Source organism: Cucurbita moschata, unplaced genomic scaffold (genome assembly GCF_002738365.1).
Source record: "Cucurbita moschata cultivar Rifu unplaced genomic scaffold, Cmos_1.0 Cmo_Scf00018, whole genome shotgun sequence".
In the NCBI taxonomy this organism is placed as follows: Eukaryota; Viridiplantae; Streptophyta; class Magnoliopsida; order Cucurbitales; family Cucurbitaceae; genus Cucurbita; species Cucurbita moschata.
The window spans coordinates 947720-968473 of NW_019268534.1; the positions used below are offsets into that span (position 1 = coordinate 947720).

Here is a 20754-nt window from a genome sequence, read left to right on the forward strand (position 1 = left end):
AAGGTTGATCTTATTGAGAAATCGATATCTTACTCCATTACTTTTAAGGAACAAAACAAGAGAATAGTAGCCTAACAAAAAAAAGGTTCGGTCCGAATCGAGTGCCCTATTTAGGCACTAAAAAAAAATCCGTCGTTGATTTGAGATATTGATAAGGTGAATACCCAGTCTATTCGAGTATTTTAAACACAAAGTTTAAATGATTCTCGGTAATGGCAAGATTAGAGTTATTAAGAAAAATTATTCTAAAGATTTTTTAATTTAAAACACAAGATATGGTGATAGACTATTCTCACAAAGTGTCTAGATAATTCATAAAATTTTAAATTTAAGATAAATGACGATCATAATTAGAACAAAGTGGGCGTAAAACTGAGACAACTTACAATCCATTCTTAATTTCAAGAAAGATCGGGTTTTGAACAAGTATTTACTTAAATCCAAGAGCCTAACTTGAACAATTGGAACTTATGAGATTGCCTCAAATTACAGAAATTGGACTTGAAGTAGATCAAAGTTACTTCTGATAGCCATTGACAGACACCAATTCTGCAGCATTAGATCATTGGGAGTGGAATTAAAATATAATTCAGTTCATAGATCTGAAGATAAGAATAAACAAAATGGGTTCAAACTATTAACTAAAGATCAAAAGAAAATAAAGAATGCTCATCATTTGGGCAGTAAAAATGGAACAGTTGGCTGTCTGAAACAATGTTTCAGGAAATGGCTTCCTCACCAGCATAGGCAAAAACCCATCAAAGCACAACCAATCCAAATGAATATCAGTCAAAGAGTCGGTAGAACAAAACATAAAGAGCTTTGAATCCTTCGTACAAACCAAAGGCCAAACCCTAAAGAAACAGAGTAAATGCCACAAAGCACCAAAGTCATTGTGACTGTTTCTTACAGAAACACTTCACGGCTTGTTGGCAGTTGGCCTGAGACCTGGTAAATGTAAGTCACACATCGCACATTCCAATCCTTTTCAGTAGAAAAGATGGTTTCTAATATGCATTACAATTGTTTTCTAAATCACTTAAGAGGTGTTTGACTTCATGAGTGAAGTTTGTGTAGCTCAGGATTATGGAGTTAGAATTTACGCCCGGACTTCAAACTGAAACTCGCCATTAATACTACATACGAACTTTTACAGATCGTAATTCTAGAACCATACGAAAGCCGTTCAATCCCAGACTTCAGTGTATTTTGTTTCTTTGGACAATTTAAACACACTAAATAGATTCGAGGTCCTCGTGCTTGAGCTAACTATAACTGTGAGCAAAACTATCTCCTAGACGTCTCATATCTAAAATGAACGGAAAATTTTTACAATGCTCACTGCTGTGCAGCCGCATCGAACTTACTAAATAAAATGAATTAGAAGAGATAAGAAAAAGAAAATGACATCTTAAACAGACTACAGGTTAGAGAATGTTGCAGCCGAGGGGTACAGAGAAGGGTTCTTCTAGACTGGCAAAATAAATGGATCGGCACTGAAGCTTGTTGCATTATAAAATTGGGTACACCATTACATAATATGTTACTTCTACAGATGCACATTGACTGATAGATGGTTAGTTTAAAAGGCACTACTGACAATGCAGACGCCAGAAACCTAATATTCACAAAATTTTCCAAGGAGCATTTGCTCTCAGAAAGGATTTCTACCCTCTTAATCGTTATTAATGTCAATACATGCACTAATCTATCAACTCCAAAAGGAATGAGACCCTCTAATAAAAGGACGGGTGACTTGAAGAACCTCAAGACAACGGAAAAATAGAGAATTATAAGAAAGGAAAGACAAGACCCTGTACACGTACCTCTACATCTGTCTCTATCTTCCCAAAACTAGGCCAGTGGTAATATACATAAATCACAAGGGAGAAATATCATCCTTCCCATCTTCACTTTTACCTCAAGAAAAACGAGAAGGAAAGGGTAAAGGACATCGCCTGAACTGCACTAGGGATGGGTCTCATGAATAGAGTGACAATTTATCCCATATGAAAACCTCAATTTGTGAAGTCGAAAGTGTTCCATCACTTCCTCTCTTGCGAAGCCCTCAATCATGAATAATTAACCTGCTTCATCTGCAAAAATAATAAAAATAAATAAGGAAACCATGTTCTTCACCCTACAATGTGTCTGAAAAAAACAAGATTTTGAGCCAGAAAATTATTAACATGCATTCCTCCCTTTTGGGACTTCGTTTCTTCGAACACAAGTCACTTTTTGTTTCTTCCATGCAAAGTTTGGTTTCTTATTAAAAAATCAAATAGAAAAACGAACAAACAAACACAACCTGATGAAATAATTATTAAAATGTAACCTGCGACCATTTGAGAGGGAAGGAAGAGTTGTTCAATCATGCAAGCCTATTCTTTCATGATATGAAGCAAAAGGCCATCTCTTTTTTCCTTCTCTTTACACTAGGATAATAGACTGTTAATGGTAATAATTGAGATGGATAGTCATAATACCTGTACACTGCCTTTACAGAGTGCATGCTGACCGAATCCCCGTCAGAGAATGAACCGGCACTACCCTATCACCAGATTGCTTCATTCCATGTTAGCATTTTCAGGCTTCAAATACAAACTACCTTGCTCTGCTTGCTTGTGCTGTGATTGATGCTGAGCTTGCTGTTGCACAGGTTGATGATGTTGGGACAATGAGGGGTCTTGATGCTTTTCTTGCTGCTGTGATTGGGTAAATTGATTTGGAGATTGCTGCAATGGAACTTGCTGTGGCCACTGTAGCCCAGCGCTATGTCCATGAGAAGGTAAGGCACGAGAGGACTGCCTAGGGCCCATTCCCAGGTTGTTGGGTGTTGGCTCACCACCAGTAAAGTTAGTAAGGGGTGAACTACCAATCAACCCCAACTGAGGTTTTGACTTCAGTACATCAGAATCATACACAGGTTCAGATGGTTTCCACTGAGAAACAGAAGTAATTGGTGTTGTATCAGTTGAAGTGGAAGATGTTTGAGGCATTGTTTTATCCGTACCTACCTGAGAAGCTTGCTTATGTGGTTGCTGGTCAGCTTGAGCTACATCAGTCTGAGCCTTCATTCTTGGATCAGAGGTACCTTGAGAGCTCTGCTGATGAGATCTCTCAAAACTTGTTTGGATTTGATTCACCTGCTTTTGAGGTGGCTGTGAAGGCGGGTGGTTTGAAGCTACTATTGATGCAGGAGCATCCTGATGTGAAGTTGATAACGTGTGACCAGAGGAAACAGGTGGAACCTGACCTTGAGAGCTTTTCTCAGAATGGGCTGGCATCTGCAAAACTGATTTTGATAAAGGTGGTCCAGAAGCACAAACAGGAGTTTTCTTTATCTGAGAATGGTTTGATGACTGAGGAACTAATGGTTTTGAATGTTGAACTGTGTTTACTCCAGATCCGTAATATGATCCTTGACCTTGCATCAACTGCATGATCTGCTCCCCTTTTTCGGTGGGTTGATCACCAGAAGTTACATTAAGACCATTTGCAAGATTAGTATCAACGGTGAGATTTTGATGCACTAGCATGCTTCCTCTTCCTACTCCCTTGATAAGTTTAGCCTGCTGTTGAGGCTGAACCTGCTGTCGCTGTTGAGGATGATGCCTGGCAGATTGTTGCCTTTGCTTCACTGCCTGATTGTTTAACCCACTGGCTCCCGGGTTCCGGCTCAAACCATGAGATGGGAGGTGATGTTTCATTTGCTGTGATGATGTGGGTGTCATTGGGGACGATGAGGTTAGCGGTGACAAAGAGACCTGCTGTGATGAAGTTTGCAGATGGACCTGCGGGCTATTTAGAGAGGTCATAGGAAGTTGGGGCTGTGGTGGGACGTGTGGAGTTAGAGAACTTGATGTAGAAAACTGCTGCTGTTTTTGTTGCAATTGTTGCTGCTGCAAGAACCTCCGTTGATGCAGCTTCCTTTCATTAGCCAACCTCATCGCATACTGCTGCTGTGGACCAACGGCCTGATTTGGGGATGGAAGATGTGGATGATGAGGGCTGCTATGAGCATGCGACTGTTGTGGGGACATTTGATGCTGCGACTGGAGATGACCGGGATATGGAGGAATAGATGGTGGTGTTGTCTGATTTGGAAAGGCAGAACTTAAAGCATTTAATGGTCTGTGGTTGTTCCCGGTGACTTGCATCGGAAGCTCTGGAACCATCATCTGCCTTTGATTCTCTGTACTTTGACCAGGCTAGAACAGAATATAGTGAGAATTAGATACAAGGTGAAAAAATTACAAAATAATTATTTTTTGACAGTTATGAGAGACAAGAGAAATGATTCAGAATAAACACTAATCTCAACAATTTCCAACTAATCATGAAATTGAGTTCTAAATTTAAAAAGATATCTGGATTTTGCAGTTCAAAGAAATATCCATCAACGAATTGGAAAACTAGGATAAGACGATCGGGTATAGTCCCTTTTATTTATCAAGAAACAAACAACTTCTAATAGCTATAATGAAAAAAAAATGTTTAAAAGATACTCCCAAAGAGAGTGAAAAAGAAAATAGAACCAGAAAACAGTTATGATCATAAAGCGAAAACAAAAAGAAGAGAAAGGTTTAATAAACAAAAAGGACCCATCAAACCAAAGCTCAACTCTGGAGCAAAACTCCGAGAGTGGAAAACCAAACTACAAAAATAAAATGCAAAGACCAAAAAAAAGAACTCTCAGAAAGCTTAATAAAAAAAAAAAAAACCTGATCTATACAAGGTTATAGGAATTTCTAGTAATTGAAAATCACAAGCTTCAATAAGAGATGCAAATAAGAGATGCAACATGATTCATGATCAGTGTTTCTTAAAGCTAAGTCACGCTAAATCTAACTTTTTTATACATTGAGAACCATAATAACTTTTTTATAATTAAAAAATAGAGCATGAAATTATTGAAAATTTTAAGAATATAGAGTTCTTGGGAGAAACTGAGTACACGGAAATTTCCTATCAGTATTTAAGAGGCACTTTATATTATAGAAATTAGAAATTTAAAAATAAAATAAGATAGGGCGAAAAAGTACACTGCAGTATGCACACTTGCACCGCAGCACGCCTTGCACTGCCCATCATGATATTTTCTAACAATATGACATTGGGTATGAATTGTCACCAATGCTGGCCACAAATAGATTGTAGTGCAATGGATGGCTTAAATTCCCAGAACAAGTCATATAAAGACAGTAAAGCATATCATTCAATCTAGAATCAATGAAAGTTCATCACTTACTCGCATTCCATGCAATGCCTCGCGAGGTTTCAACACTGAATTTCCTTGGCCAGAACCAGCACCAGTATGTATATTTGCAGGAACTGACATCCCTACCATACTGGAGGAACTCCCAGAATTTAACACAGGTGATGAGGCCATTCCTTGGAATCCTGGTCTGGACAGAGGCACGCAACGGTTCATTGTACATATCATGCCCAAACCATTTGCACTAGGTAACATTCTGACCCCACGCTCATTTCCCGGATGAGTCAGAGGTACAGATAAGTGAGATTGCTGGGCATTTTTCCCAGACGGCATTTGATTATATTGTTGGATTCTTTTCTGCTCATCCCCCTGCAGTGACGTCCTCGGAACACTATATCTACCATCCCTGCAAAGTATATTATGTCGTGAGGAAATCATGAGATTAGAGAATCTGAAGCGGCTTTTCGAAGGTATAGACGATTGGGATCTTTAAAATAATGATAGCAAAATACCTGATGTTGTTGAGTGAACCAGAAACTGCATTTAAGCTAGTTCCTTGAACCATTGCAGAAGACCCTTGTAAGGAAGCCTTCACCCCCAAGTTAGGAAGACCCGTTGCTACAGAACCCTGATTTGTTATGGATATTCCACTGGCATGAGGGCTCTGATAACCAACTGGAAGAACATCTGGGCTGCTTGTCGTGTCATCACATAGGTCAAGTGGCCTTCATCCAAACAGATAGAAGAGGGAAAAAAAGTTATTTTTAGTCTGAGAAAATACAAAATAAGAAAAATTAGTATATCAATTTTACCCACGGAACATTCAAATAAAGAACATCAGGAAAAGGGTAAGAAAAGAGAATGCAACTATCCAATATGTTCAATTCAATAAAACTTACGTTAAAATCACTGCATTCAGGTTGTTCGGGAAAACTTGAGAAAGAGCTATAGCATGAGATCCGTGCGGTTGTACTATTTGCTTAGGTTCCTGGTTACCATTTTTCACATGCAGTACAGATTAGAATACACCAAATAGTAAATAGGTAATATTACAAATTTTAAAAGATGTCCTACAACATGAAGGTAATAACAAAGTATAACTATTCACAGAAAATGTTTTCCCATAAGCCATTTTGGCAGCCAACTTTGAGACAGGCCACCGGGCCATGTCAAAAATAACTTCTCAAATGGGTTCATCAGTAGCACCAGAAATTGGACAGTAGGAAAAACTCATTTATAATTGCAACCTGAGTTTTTCCCAACTAAAGTGCAAAGTAGTAGCAGAAACAGGAAAGAGAAGATTACCATTTATGCTTAATGTTCCTTTTTTTTTCCTTTTTTCCCTTTAGATAAGATGTAGTGCTTCTCTTCATTTTTTGTGAAAAATTATTTTTCGCAGCCAACTTTGAGATGGGCCATTGTCATAAATAACTTCTCAGATGGGCTGATCATAAGATTAGCACTGGTAATTGAACAGTAGGAAAATCTTCATTTATACTTGCAACCTATGTCTTTTCTAACTAAAGCACAAAGTAGTAGCAGAGAGAGGGAAGACAAGATCACCATTGACCATAAGGTGGCTTTAACTGCTAATCTACTTTGAGTTTGTGTAGAAAGCCACCTTATGGTCGATGTAGAAAGAGCAAAATCTTAGAATCTAATATAAGAAGTTCGGATGATACTTTAGTTTATAGTATACAACACTTGGCTTCTTGGTGGAGTTCAAGTAAATGTTGCTTTTTCGATAATGTGAAAATTCCAACAAACCTGATTTCTCCGATAATGTTGCTTTTGCCCAATCTTGAAAATCTTTTCGAAATGCGACTTCAAGGTGTCCTCTTCCATTGGTTCCTGTAAACGTTGAAACAATTGTCTTGCACTTCCCTGCAAGAACCAACCAGCAATGTGACACTTGGGACATGTTCCAATATTACTTCACCCTTTTGTTTCATCAACCTTTTTTCTAGTTTGTGTGTGCACGTGTAAAAAAAAAAGTGAATACTTGCCTTTGGAATGCCTCGCAATGTAGATGGATAAGGCTGAGATGAGCCTGAATCTTCTCCACTATCAGCCCCATCTCCAGAGTTCTTATCCATCACGAACTTGTGACGTTCCTTACATTCTTTAGGCTTGCGATAAATACACTAATATTTTGAAAGACAATAAGACGAGCACCCAATAAAAAAAACAAATAGAGATGAAGTTTGAGTCTTCAGGAACCCAAATACATATTGATAACTAGCAAATGCAACGAAGTAAACTAAGTTTCATTTTACCTTAAACTGTAGTGTGCTGTTAATGGCATCACTCACAAGTTCCCAGTTTGGACCCAAATCGTGTACAAGCACAACAAGTGCCTAAGATAAACAGGAGTCATATCAACTATTCAAGTAGATGCAACTATGCAGATAGCATGTTTTTGAAGAATATCAAAGGTAAGGTACATACCTGGTCTTCAAATAGTGACCATGGACTTCCAGAACCTGACTGTGCATCAGACATCTACGAAGAATTCCATGATTGAAAAATAAAGTATCAGAACAGGTTCCTGAATTAAAATTAATATGCGGGACCAACAAAGGTTAAGAGTACCTTTACTGCTTTAGCCTTTCGGTTCCTATCCCGGCCACCAATCAATCTAATGATTCTATTAGTGTTTATATTACTGACTTGGGAAGCAACGGGAGAAGATATGGATCCAGACACTGGATTTATATTGTCAAAGGTGTTATCAAGTGATTGTTTCATTAACTTTGGCTTCTTGGCATTATGTTGCCCATGTAACCCTATAAAGATTGTGCACAAGTAACAAGTTAATACAAAAAATCATAAAAACTAAGAAAAAATGAGGGAAGGAAAAAAAAATACCACTAGTTGCATTGGATTCAAAATGATGGTTATCCAATCTCTTTTTGGAATTATCCCTCTGCAAATTATAAGGAACCATGAATATGGTCAATATCCAAATATGTAACAAAACAAGACAAAACAGATAAAATAATCTTAACCCAAAGCTCACGTTTGACAACAGACTGTAAATTGTACTAAATTTTAGGATATACAATGAAACTTACTCGTGCACTGTTAAACACCCTCTACCATATGCAACCTCATTTCATACATTAACCTCAGACCGGGGAGAAGATTAGGGAAAGGAAACCCACAAATATTTCTGAGTTAAACATACATCAAAAACATTTTGTTTCTCAGCCCCTAAAAATCTTTAAAATATCAAGACTAGGTAATACTCTGTACCAATTGCAATAGCCCACAGTGCATTGCATGGATGATCAGCTTTAATTCACTCCATACTTTTAATTCATATACAATATCTAAAAAAACCTTCAAAGCAAGGTTTCAAATTTAACTGCCTATTTATACTGTTGATATGAGATTAATTGATTCACATTAACCTAATATGCTCCCTCATGGCATTTGGCCATGATCTCTTCAAGTTTCCTAGGATTAGTTTTAACTTTGAACTAGCACAGAATCTCCACATTAGTCGGGACAGGGTGGGGAGCATTTAACGACAGTCACGATCAATAAAATAAGATGGGGAAAAAGCATCTTCACGCCAGAGTAACAAAATTTTAACGAAAAAGAGCATCAACTCACTGGTTCACTAAAGACGGTAGAATCCAACTGCCATCTATGGTCGTACATGGACCCCTGCAATCATATTGATTTGAACAACTTAGACAGCAGTGAGAAATAAAAACGAGAATAGGTACTCCTGTACCAGCAGGAAACCATTTGTGACAATATATGAGATTATATATACCAGATGCTTTGCTTTCTTCTTCTTCTTATATTTTACTGATGTTTCTGCAGAGTCATATTGCACATCCCCAACTGACTCAACTTCCATGCTTTTTTGGAGTTGCGATCCGCCACGTAAAGTACTTTGATCATCCTGGAAAGAATTGGTGTCTCCACTTGAAGCATCTGTCTTAGCCTGACCATGCAAAACCATGGCAACTCCACCACTAAATGGACTTAAAACCCTTTGTCTCGAAGCAGTACGCACTCTTTTTGTTGGTATTGGACCAACATTAAGACTAGCAGGCCGTTTTCCTATTAACATAGACTGTTGAGTCCCATTTGCACCGCGTCCATAAGGCAAATCAGTTCCCATTTCATACTGTCTCCCACTGTATGACTTAATGGAGTGTTTTCTTTTCTTTTGCACAAATTTGGATGACTTGCTACTTCCAAAATACATGCCTGCCTCTCCGTCCTCATCATATGCAGTATCTTAACATCAAAAGAAAATTCAAAACTTAAACTTCGGAATCATATAACATCAATCATCGAGGAATGAATAATAATTCATGAACTACTAGCATTACCTGCTAAAGTATCATACAATGAAGTCTCAACTTCTTCCTGCATGCAACTACCAATTTTCTGCAAATTTGATTTCAACAAATGAGCAAGGACTACCAAATGTCTAAATATCAACTTAAGAGAATTAAGTTGCTAAAAAATTGTATTGATAACTCCGAAACAATCCATAAAACAAAAAAGGAATGGCATAGTTTTAAGTAACGAAAATAAATTCACAGTTATTCACAAACAAACAGTAGTTGTATAAAAAAAGCGAGAAACAGAGGGAAGTGACTTATTTGTCATCCTCAAGTCCCCTCTCTTTGGGTAGGAAAAGACAGACATCACATCAACATCCACAAACAGTAATGGTAGAGATACTGACCTCACACCGCAACAGAAGAGCTTCAATAGATCGTCTATATGTATCCATTGCACCAATAGGAATTGTATAAAAGAGGCTTACCTATGATGTCAAAGATAAATACATTAATATTTCACAAATGATCAATCATAGAGCTACTCTAGCATCCTCTTAAGTTAGAAGATTAAAGACAAGATACATGAAACATATTCCATGGTTTTAAAAGTGAACGATAAAACAAAAAACAGATGTACACTAAAGAAAATATAGTGTAAGAACATGTCAGTGACGGACATCCATATGCGAGAGAGATAGGATTAAAGAACACGCCAGACTAAATAATGTGCACAAATGTGGTAACAAAAAGAAAAGCTAAATCATCAACTATTACAGCCCATACTTCTTTCAGCTTTTCCTCCGGTGGCATTTCAAGGTGCCATGAGTCAGATACCCTGTCAGGGGTTTTTGGTGCTTCCGCATGCTGAGGGCAAAGAGAACCGTTACATTTCAAAAACCTCCCAGCATATTCCTTCAGAGATGTAGAGATCCTAATCTTTGGGTGTCGCAGCTCCAACTCTTTACTTGGCTCCTGGCATATCATTGTGACACACATATAACAACAAGATAATAAAAAAACATGTTAAAAACAAAGCAATAAAAAAGAATCATTGTTTTGTAACTACTGAACTATCAAATTACATTGCTTATAGGACAAACGCTACAATTAAAACAATGAACACATACCATACACCACATCAAAAAAACATGTATTACATCATAGATCTATGGGTAAAGATATGCACGTATTGATAGTCATTAATTAAGGGATATAGACACCGACTGTATAGATGTTACATGCACGTACTGGTCTTTAGTTACAAGAAATACAAAAAAAAATAAAAGGTGCAAATAAGCTAACCATGGAGACTGCATGTGAGAAGAAAAGACAAAATTGAGCAGCTAAAAAATTTGAATGAACTACAGTAGTAAACAGGATTTTTAAATAAAATAGTCGATGAATTCTACAAAAGTAGAAAGCAGTAAATGCTTCTAGTTCATATCCCAATGGGGAGTTTTCAGACTTGGTCTGAGAGACTACCATCTTCCAAGATTTTAGATAAACCACATGATTTTTAAAAAATTCTCTGAAGCATTATATAAAAGCACCTCAACTGAGTGCCAGAACTGCATTACAGCCTTTGCCAAGGAGTGAGAAACTTGTTTCATCTTCTCACACTTCTTCTGTTTTTCATTTCTCAATCGAGCTGAGAAAGCTGCATGGTGACATAGTTGACTAGCTGCAGTTGTCTTCCAAAGACGTTCCTGTAAGTAAAGATAACAGATGTTAGATGATGCAACTGATCATAAATTTTCTAGTGGATTTTTCATGCATAATGTTAAAATGAGAACAATTAATTTAACTCTGCAGATATATGTGGCTCAATATCCCTTAGACCAATAAAATTACCTGCATAAAATCATTAGCCAACCATGCCATTTCTTCTAGCACAAAATCCCAGTGAGATTTCCGCCGATTCTCTAATGGTTGTGTATGAACAGATAGTTCTGTAATCCGCTTGCGCTTCGCCTGTTAGCATCATGAAAGCCAAACCTCAAGAACTTACTAAGAAATTAATTATAAAATTCCATGCTATGCAGCAAGCAAATAAACCCAGAGAGACAAATGAGAGACAACCTCAATTATTCTTGCCTCCTCCAGAATAGAATCTTCATAAGCCTTGTCTGCCTGTGTCGACTCACGACCAGAAAAACCCTGACCATCAGATAAAGCAGAAGAATTCCTTCCAGACATAGTATGCTCCCGAATCTCATTTTTGGACAAATCTAGAGAGACTTCAGGTTGCACTGAGAAAATATTCTCTTTACGTTCTTTAGAATCTTCCCCTGAGACAGTATTCTTCTTCTCATCAATTGCCAGTTCATTCTTGCCACTCTGTTCCAACTCCTTTGCATCAGATACAATATGGATCTCCTTATGTAAGTTGGGACTACTAGTATGACTGTCTCTACCATCTCGAAAGACAGAGCCATTGCTAGAGATGTTCTGATGACTAACATTGTGGTCATCTTGAGAAACAGGAGTACTGTCTGAAGCCACGACCTCCTTCTCCAGCATCCCTTCATTACCAATCTGATACGATATTTGATCGGAACTCGGTAACTTCTCAATAGAATTTCTCATAGAATCAACTTTCCTCGAATTATTACATATATCAATATCCATATTTACATCTACACCTAGTCTACTTCTGTTGCTAGAAGACACCAAATCTAATTGCTTTTTCCCTAATACTACATTTCCATTTTGACCTCCATTAGGCATTTTAGTCTCTTTTGTCAATTCATTACACCCATGTACACCAGCAGATGTACTTTCACTTTCAACTTTGGTGGCAGACACAGAAGTCGGGTGTTCAACAACGCCTGTGACCAACTCTCTTTCTTCTCCAACAATGTCAGGTCCCTGAGAACCCACTCCTGTACGTGTTTGTTGGGCAATGACTTGACATGGCTGATTGTGCAAATTTCCCTTTGGGCATCTTGAAGCTGAATTGTTAAACTCGCTTTCAGGGGCACTGCCGTTTGTTGTGGCAGTAGTTGTATCAGGAGTTGTCTCAAGATCACGAGTACCATTCAATTCCATATCCAACCGACCATCATCTGTTACCATTTTTAAAATATCACCATTTGCACTTAAGGACTTCGGATTTGAAAGGGCCTGGTTTCTTTCATTGCACATTTCGGGTACCGTCCCCTTTGGTTCCCGTGCTTCTTGTCGAGCTGCTAAAGACAATATATTACCACCATGACTCCGGACTATATCAGATGAACTGGATCTACCACCATCTCTATTTGATCTAGATCGGTGTCTTCTAGCATAAGGGCGAAAAATAGCAGAATCCTCCGTTTCCTTGTTATTTTGGCTCCCATCCAACTGCGATGATTGTTCAGATGGAGCAACAGTAGCTTTTGAACTAGGGCGTCTTGAGTTCCTTTCTGCTCCCGACGGCTCATTAGCACCACGCAAGAGTAAAAGATTATCAGCACTATTCGGTTCACAAGTAGTTGGGGGCCCCGGTATACCACTACTTTCAACAGAGTCCCCATGAGGTGAAGCAGTCAACACAAAACTACCCTTAGCTTCACTGAAATATACAAAGAATATACCATGGATTAAGAAAATAAAAACACAGTTGATTAACGCAAAAACACTTCACCCAATGGTAGAAGACAGAAAGATATACCTATTACCGAGCTGGTCTGGAAGCTGATCAGCAAGTGAAGTAGACTGACTAACAGAAGTGGTATTCCCAAACTTAAAATCCAAAGGATTTCCGCCCTATAGAAGCAAGAAAAGGATTTCAGTGACATCCACTATTTTTTATCTTTCTATAGAAGGTGATAATCCATTATAGAGGGAACATGCAACAAAACAGTGTCGAAAAATATCAGATAGGCTTACTTTCTCAAGAAATTCAAGTTCCCTCCTCCTTTCCTCACGAACATCATACTCTTGTCTGTCATCAGCACACAAAAAAATTGTTTTATGTTCTTATACATTTGGCACTTGCACTATCTAAAGTTGAATAAATGTGTAAACATAAAAATTGAAAATCGGTACCTAAGCTCTGCTTGAGCCTTCTCTATTGCTGCTCTGCGTGGGGAGGTATTTAAACCAATTCCAACTCCACCATCAACTCCTCCCATGGAATCAACCTCAGCATTTACTAAGAAAGCAGAGCTTCAGCAGCATCCATGCATTCCTGCATCATTACCTGCAATAATTTCCTCTCATCAATATAATCCATCAAAAATCATTAAAGCAAAATGCCCAAAACTTGAAAGTTCATAACAGAATACAATAAAAAAATCAGAAAATAAATCAAATTTCAAAAGGTTAAATTGCATTTAAAATACGACATCAACCACAATATGGAACTAGTCAAATGCACACACATGGTAACTTAAATATATTTCCAATAGAAATGCACGCACATAACACATAGTGGAGCGAACCATTGTCAATTAGTCCAGGATGAAAGATAAAGCTCACAATATAGGTACTAAAGCATTCCTATCACCACATCATCTCAGTCTGTCAACTAGCAGAGTTCAGAATAAAACAACAGAGATGTCTGTTATGAAGATAACACCACAACTAATATTTGGAATAAACTCAAATTGTCCAAAAGAAAAACAATGGAATAGCTCTTCCTTACTGATTTCAAATTCTTTTTGTGGGAACTTTCAGCTTATTGCCTTTTGGTGGGTTCATAGTTTAGCCAATTCTTTCATAATTACCCAATTGCGTTGATATACAACAATAGAAATTTAAAAAAAAAGACGCTTCCTTATTTTCTCTACAGTATCATCTAAAATAGGAAAAGGCATAATATCACTTCCAAAATTACTAAATATGATATAAACCAAGACATCTCAATCTTAAAATATGAACTTCAAAGATGATGTGAAAAAAACTGATGTTCCAATTACAATGAAACAAACTCAAGTTCAATTAATGCCACAATAAAAGAAGAATCAAGATTTATTTATCCAACAATGGATTCAAGCTACTTTAAATAGGGCTTTATTTATGCAACAATGGATTCAAGTTACTTCAACTGGGGCTTCATTTATTCTTTGGATAGTTACAAATGATGATTAAAACCTAGATTTATGGAATTTCATTAATGTATTTTAAATTTTAAGATTTTTTATTTACTTCTAAGTTATATTTACCAGACTAATTAGAGTAATACATAAGAAGTTATAACTTTTGAAATGTCTCATAGGGTTCATTTTGAGGCTATATAAAGTCATATGTTGTCTTTGTTGACTTAAAAAATGTAGTAAAAGAGCATTTGTGCTTTCTTTTAGTCTAAGACTAAGTTTCTTTGTAATTCTATGTAGTTTACGTTGCATGTTTAGAATCATTCAACCTTAACTTGATCTATCTTGCTTGTGGAGTGATTCGAATCTCAAAAAAAAAAAAAAAAAAAAATTGCCTTGAGAAATTTAATCAACAAGGTAATCCAGATATTACTTTTCCTAAGGGTGATTTCTTATCGTTTTGGAGTTCTTAGATCAAAGGTCTTATTCTTCAATAAGGTTGTTACATCGAACTACTAAGAGTTACAATCATTTGGGTTGAAATCAACTTGATTTGAGAGTTTTAGCATTTGTGATCTAGGAGTTTGCATATCCGCAAGGGTTTCTGAGGGTTCTTAGATCCAATTGGCTAGGATTTTCATAACAAAATATGGAGGCTAAACATATTTCTTTTTTCTTATGATTGTGTCCCTAATCTTATAAAAGAATTTCATTGTTCCCATATAGATTTGTTTTCAATCAAACCCTTAATGTCTTAAAACGTTAAACTTCAAGATAAAATGATAATATAGGGTTAAAACACTTTTTTTTTTAACATTTAATTATTAATGATAAAAGACAGTATTTGTCCCTAACTTTTGAGTGTATTTTTCAATTTAGTCCCTATTGTTAAAAAATGTCAAGTTAGTCCCTTCAATTTTAATATTTTTCAATTACACCCTCATCATAAGTGAATGTTAAAACGCCACCAATAAACCCACACGGCATGGTACAAGTGAGTTGGTAGAAAGTTAGAGTAAGACAACCAGAGAGAAAGACACGTCAAAATTAATGTCAACTTCTTATGAATTTTAAGTTGGATTTTTCCTCCCTGAAGTGCCCTAACTCAAAATTGTTGCCAATTCACTATTGTTTTATTTTTCCCCTTTTTCTGATGAAGTAACCAAATGTTCGTTAAGAAAAAATGAAAGAATGCCAGGGCATACAAAAAACAATGCCTAACTAAAAGAAAGGCTTCCAGTCAAGAATGATAAAACTAAGCACATAATTACAAAAAAGCTTCATAATTGAAGCCCACAAGGAAACCTAAAGCCTGGCGAAAGACCAAACATCATAAGGAGTTTGCTCAAGCCCTCTAAAAGTTCTATTGTTCCTCACACCTCAAGACCCCACAAAATGATACACTCCCACCTACCACAAGAACTTTCCTTTCCCACTAAAAGGAGGATGAAGAAGGAACTCCTCAATCATCTCTCTACTGTCACATTGTCTAGCTAGAACAAAATCAAACTCATCAAAGAAACAAGTACACACAGCATATGCAAAACCACAACTCCAAAGTAGATGATCAAGGTCCTTTGTTGCTGTTCAACATAAAATGCAGTACCACGACCTCATCAAGGAAGGTATCCTTCTTGACACTCTGTCTAAGGTATTAATCCTGCCATGGAAAACCTGCCAAATAAAGAACTTAACCCTCTTGGAGATTTTCATCCTCCATATCAAGTCATAAACCAAATTTTGAAAGGACAAGGGTAGACCAAACAAAAAGGAAGGATTACAAGAAAAGCCCTCCAAATGATAAGGGAACCACAAACGGAAGTCCTTTCTCCCATTAGAACACTGAAAAATCTCCCAATAAAGAAAGAAGAGAAACAATATCCCTCATGTCCCAATCAGATAACGACTGACAAAGCCCCCAAATAGGGGCAAGTTGAGCCAAAACGCCAGTCACCGAAACATACTTCATCGAAGACAAATGGTAAAACAAGGAAAAGCACAACATTGGGGTCTATCCCCAACGCCTATCTTCTCATAAAAAAGTATCCCTCCAATCCTCAACCAAGCAACTGAAAAAATGAGACAAATATGGAAGTTATCCTACAATACCTCTCTAAAGAGACTTGGAAGTGCCCCAAACCAACGGACCATATTTACTCACAATAAGTGCCAAAAAACGACAGAGACATTTAGCTAACAAGGTTTGTTACAAGTAGTCCAGTTCCTTATACCTAATCCCCCATAATCTTTTAGCTTCGAAACCTCCGCCCAGCTAACCAACTGCGAATCACCTCCTTCCTCCACTACTTCCCACAAAAAGTCCCACATAAGCTTCTCCAAAGCCTTGCACATCGACACTAGAATTTTAAAGAGCAGGAGGAAGTACAAAGGAATCCCATATAAGGTCATGTAAGCTTATCACCAATCAATATTTAACAATCATCCACAAGAAGGATATAATTGGAAGTGTTAAACTTGGAATGACGGAATCTATAGAATTTTTCAAGACAAAGAACGCTCCTTGATCGAAGTCCCTAGAAGCCTCACTTTTGGCTTTCTTGTTCCTCTTGATGGTAGAACAAGGAAAAGCACAGCCTAGAGGAAGAATCTGGATAAGAAAATTTCAACAAAAACCTGAAGTTTGGCTTTCTTGCTTGACTTGAACACAGAAAAAACTAGATTGCTACTGGAAAGAAAATGCCAATTGCTATAGGCTAATGGTACCAGAAATGACCCTTCCAAGCATGTTAATCAAGGCAAGGAGTGAATTAAACAGCTATTATCTTCCTTCTGCCAATCCTAAAGAGAAACCTCTAAACATCAACGACTTTTCCAACAATTTTTGCACTTGCTAAGGTTATCAAAGACGACCAAAGAAAAAAATGCCAAAAATAGCTACAATATTAACATATTGGCATATCGGCAGAGTCATAATTCAAGGAAATCTTCAAGTGCTGAAGAACTATACTCTCATACAAATAACTGGTTTCTTAAGATCTCAACCACCTTATGGAGAACATCTTTATTTTCCATCACATAAAGCTACGGTTAAAGAGGTTTATTCTGATCCCAAAATCTGAATCCCAACCACTATCAAGACAATAAACGAACTGAAAATGATTCCAAAGCTGATGCTCCTACTAACAGAACAAGTGCTCAAACCTCTATTTGTTCTTGGAAATCTAGTCAACACTTATCAAATATATTTTACATAAATTTTAAATAGAAAATAGTTATCTTTTCTTTATTACCGATATTCATGCATGTCCATGTCAACTTAAGCATACCTTGATTAAACTAGAAAACTCACAGACCACCTAACTCTTCAACATTTGATTTTTAAGGAAACTCGCAGGATATTAAATCCTAGGTATGGTAGCCATCAAGATCAAACCCATCCCCCTAAGCCACTTACTTTTTCAATTGGCCCTAATGATTACTAGGCCAACCATGGAATTGGAAATAGGCACCTGACAAGCTTACACTTAAATTCCAATATTTACAATGAGACTCATCCTTATAATGTGTTCCATCCTTTTACTAAGCTAGTTTGGGCAAAACCTTGAGATATCTACCCTCTAACAGGAACCCCACACATAGCAAAATCACAAAACCCGACTGAGCAGTTCCAAGCATGACGGCATTGCTTCAAATAGCTAAAAGTAGACATACATCAGTACAGAGCATGCACAGACACAAAACGAGTTGCGCAAAGCTGGAATACTCTGAAACCAGAATCGGCAGCACCAACTATATGACGAGTAAACTGAATAAACAGACGAAATGAAATCTTTAGAGGTAAGGTTACACGAGCAACGTGGAATATGAAAACCAGCTACAGTGCCCGCTAACGCATGCCAGCTGCAATTGCTTTTCTTGCAAATTTCCAAACGTGCGTGTCCATGACTGATAAAATGAAACCTCAGAAACAATAAACTTCCCATTCGAAGAAATTCAATGGAATTTGCTACACATATTCATCAAACGCGACAAATTTTCGTCCCCGTATCTATCAATCATGAATCAACAGGGTTGCAACACTAGCCTCGACATTGCATAAAACATACGAAGCACAATCATATAACTATTAAAACCCCTAAGGTAGAATGACCCAAAATTATTGCACCCCTGGCAAATCCCGAAATTTAAAATTCTAGGGTTTCCAAGAATTGAACCGAAAACCAGGAAGCAATAATATAATCACCTGAATTTCGAAGAGAGTGAAGAAATTGGAAGCTGGGAGAGGTATATTGGAGAACCCAGAGAGTTGGTTCCCTCAGCTTGGTCTGCCCTAGGGTTTTGTGCGAGGGAAAACGTTGGTTGAATTAAAATGGAACGAAAATTGCCCAAGAACACAGCACGTCCCTGCAAATGTCAGTCCCGAAGCATCGTTGAGAAACCCTATTTGTCCCTAATTTCTGTCACACTGAGTCTCCAACGTCGAGGTTGGTTTCGATGGAGTTGAAAATGGGGGACTATGCGACCTCTGCGAGTAGTGGGCTGAACATGAAGAAGACGATGAAGAAGGGGGCCTTTGAAAATATGGGTATCCATTTTGGGCTTTTTTTTAATTAAAAATAATATTATTATTGATTTTCATCCCTCGTTATTTTCTTATTCTCAAAATATTCATTTTAGGAAAATTCTAAAAAGTTTATAATAAAATAAAAAATAAAAAATTCAATCTAAAGTGGGATATGTTTATAATTAATAACCTTAATTTACAATTCATTTAACTATATTTATTTTAATTTTTTCATTTTTATAAATTTGAAATTTTATTTTTATTCATGTCTCTAAAAACATCGCTTTCGTTCAAATATAAATTATGTTTCAAAGTCATATATCGTCGCATCGAAAATGCATCACATAATTAAATTATTATAACAACTACTTGGAATATCACAAATATGGACATAATTATTGACTAAGGTCTGGATGTTTACTTATTATTGAAAGAAATGGGAAACATTGGTACATCATCTAATGATTTAGCGGGAGTGATGTTTACCTTCCTAAAGTTGGTGCCTCACGTGAGTGTTGCTTGTCAGACTAAACAAAGTGCCAATAAAGAAGTGTCATGATGTAACTGAGGAGGATGATATGTCATCTAACGCACTAAATAATGTTTAAAAAAAGCCAAGTTGAGACACGAGCAAAAATTAAAAGTGATGATGGGGTGTAAGTGTAAGCTTAGTGGGGCCAATTGGATCTCGAGTCATGTCTCTGGAAGTGGAGATTGCGTTGAGAGTTTTGACAGGCGACTTTAGATTAAGATGCATACTAATGAGATACCTAAACACGTCACGTTTTGAGTTAATTGGAGATTGAACTGACACTCTATATGGTGTGTGACTCCTCACCACTTGTCATTGACAAGAGTGACGCTTCATAAATACCTTACTATAAGGCTAGACATAGTGTCTAACTATCTAGAATGTGATCTCATGAAAGGGGTCAAGCGGTATATGTGTGCGGACATTGCTCCTTTCTCACGAGTTGAAGGTTTTAGCGTAGACCCGATCTAGGGTATGATATGCTAAAACGACTTGGCATGGATTTTTGAACTACATGATATGCCTAGATGGATGGATGTTTGAGAAAGCCTGATTGGAAGATTGTCCGTGGGGTGAATTATCGATAAATTTGCATGAGCAAGCAATGAAGATAAATGACATTTTGATGTTCGGGTGACATCATGAAGTGTTAGTGGACTCGATGCCTGAGTTGTCGCGACAAACATTTTAATAGCCTGATAAAACCCGACATGCAGCCATTAGGTAGATAGGCGTTGGAGTAGGCTGGTAGAGTTTGATAAGTATTATGATGATCGAACGAGTCCCGATAAGTGGCTAAATCACCCAATATGATCCTTCAACATGCTATGAGCCTATTTTGACCTAACAAAGGATTCAATCATATTGGTGAAGTTCTAAACTAATAAAGAAGCAAGGAGACCGTGTTGTTGAGAACAAAGATGGTATAATGAGATGCGACATTGATAGAAGACATTTGCACAACATATAGAATAAGGTAAATACACGAAACTTGACCTATAGTAGAGACAAGTCAATTAGAGTAGTGAACAAGGAAAATACACATACATGTGACGTGCATGGCCCAGAGAAGCTTAATTGCACATGAATTGAAGTTCGACCGAGAATGAAAGAATCTCATCCAAAGTCGCAAAGAGTCGTGAAAAGTAGGTTAG

At 37.2% G+C, this 20754-nt stretch overlaps 1 protein-coding gene across 1 annotated transcript; it reads right to left on the reverse strand.

Annotated features, from left to right (window-relative positions):
- Positions 1 to 1476: 1476 nt before the first annotated feature.
- Positions 1477 to 19067, reverse strand: LOC111455999 (chromatin modification-related protein EAF1 B-like). Its single transcript, XM_023097680.1, has 23 exons — positions 18748 to 19067; positions 13555 to 13708; positions 13396 to 13450; positions 13178 to 13272; positions 11608 to 13078; positions 11380 to 11499; positions 11079 to 11234; positions 10312 to 10500; positions 9933 to 10013; positions 9571 to 9628; positions 9003 to 9475; positions 8837 to 8890; positions 8087 to 8144; positions 7811 to 8004; positions 7667 to 7720; positions 7495 to 7575; positions 7225 to 7362; positions 6986 to 7102; positions 6118 to 6206; positions 5731 to 5943; positions 5252 to 5624; positions 2487 to 4211; positions 1477 to 2096 (listed from the first exon to the last, which is right to left on the reverse strand). Exons 2-22 carry the CDS (start codon positions 13638 to 13640, stop codon positions 2568 to 2570), a joined length of 5799 nt encoding a protein of 1932 aa, XP_022953448.1. The 5' UTR covers positions 13641 to 13708; positions 18748 to 19067; the 3' UTR covers positions 1477 to 2096; positions 2487 to 2567.
- Between the last annotated feature and the right edge of the window lie 1687 nt (positions 19068 to 20754).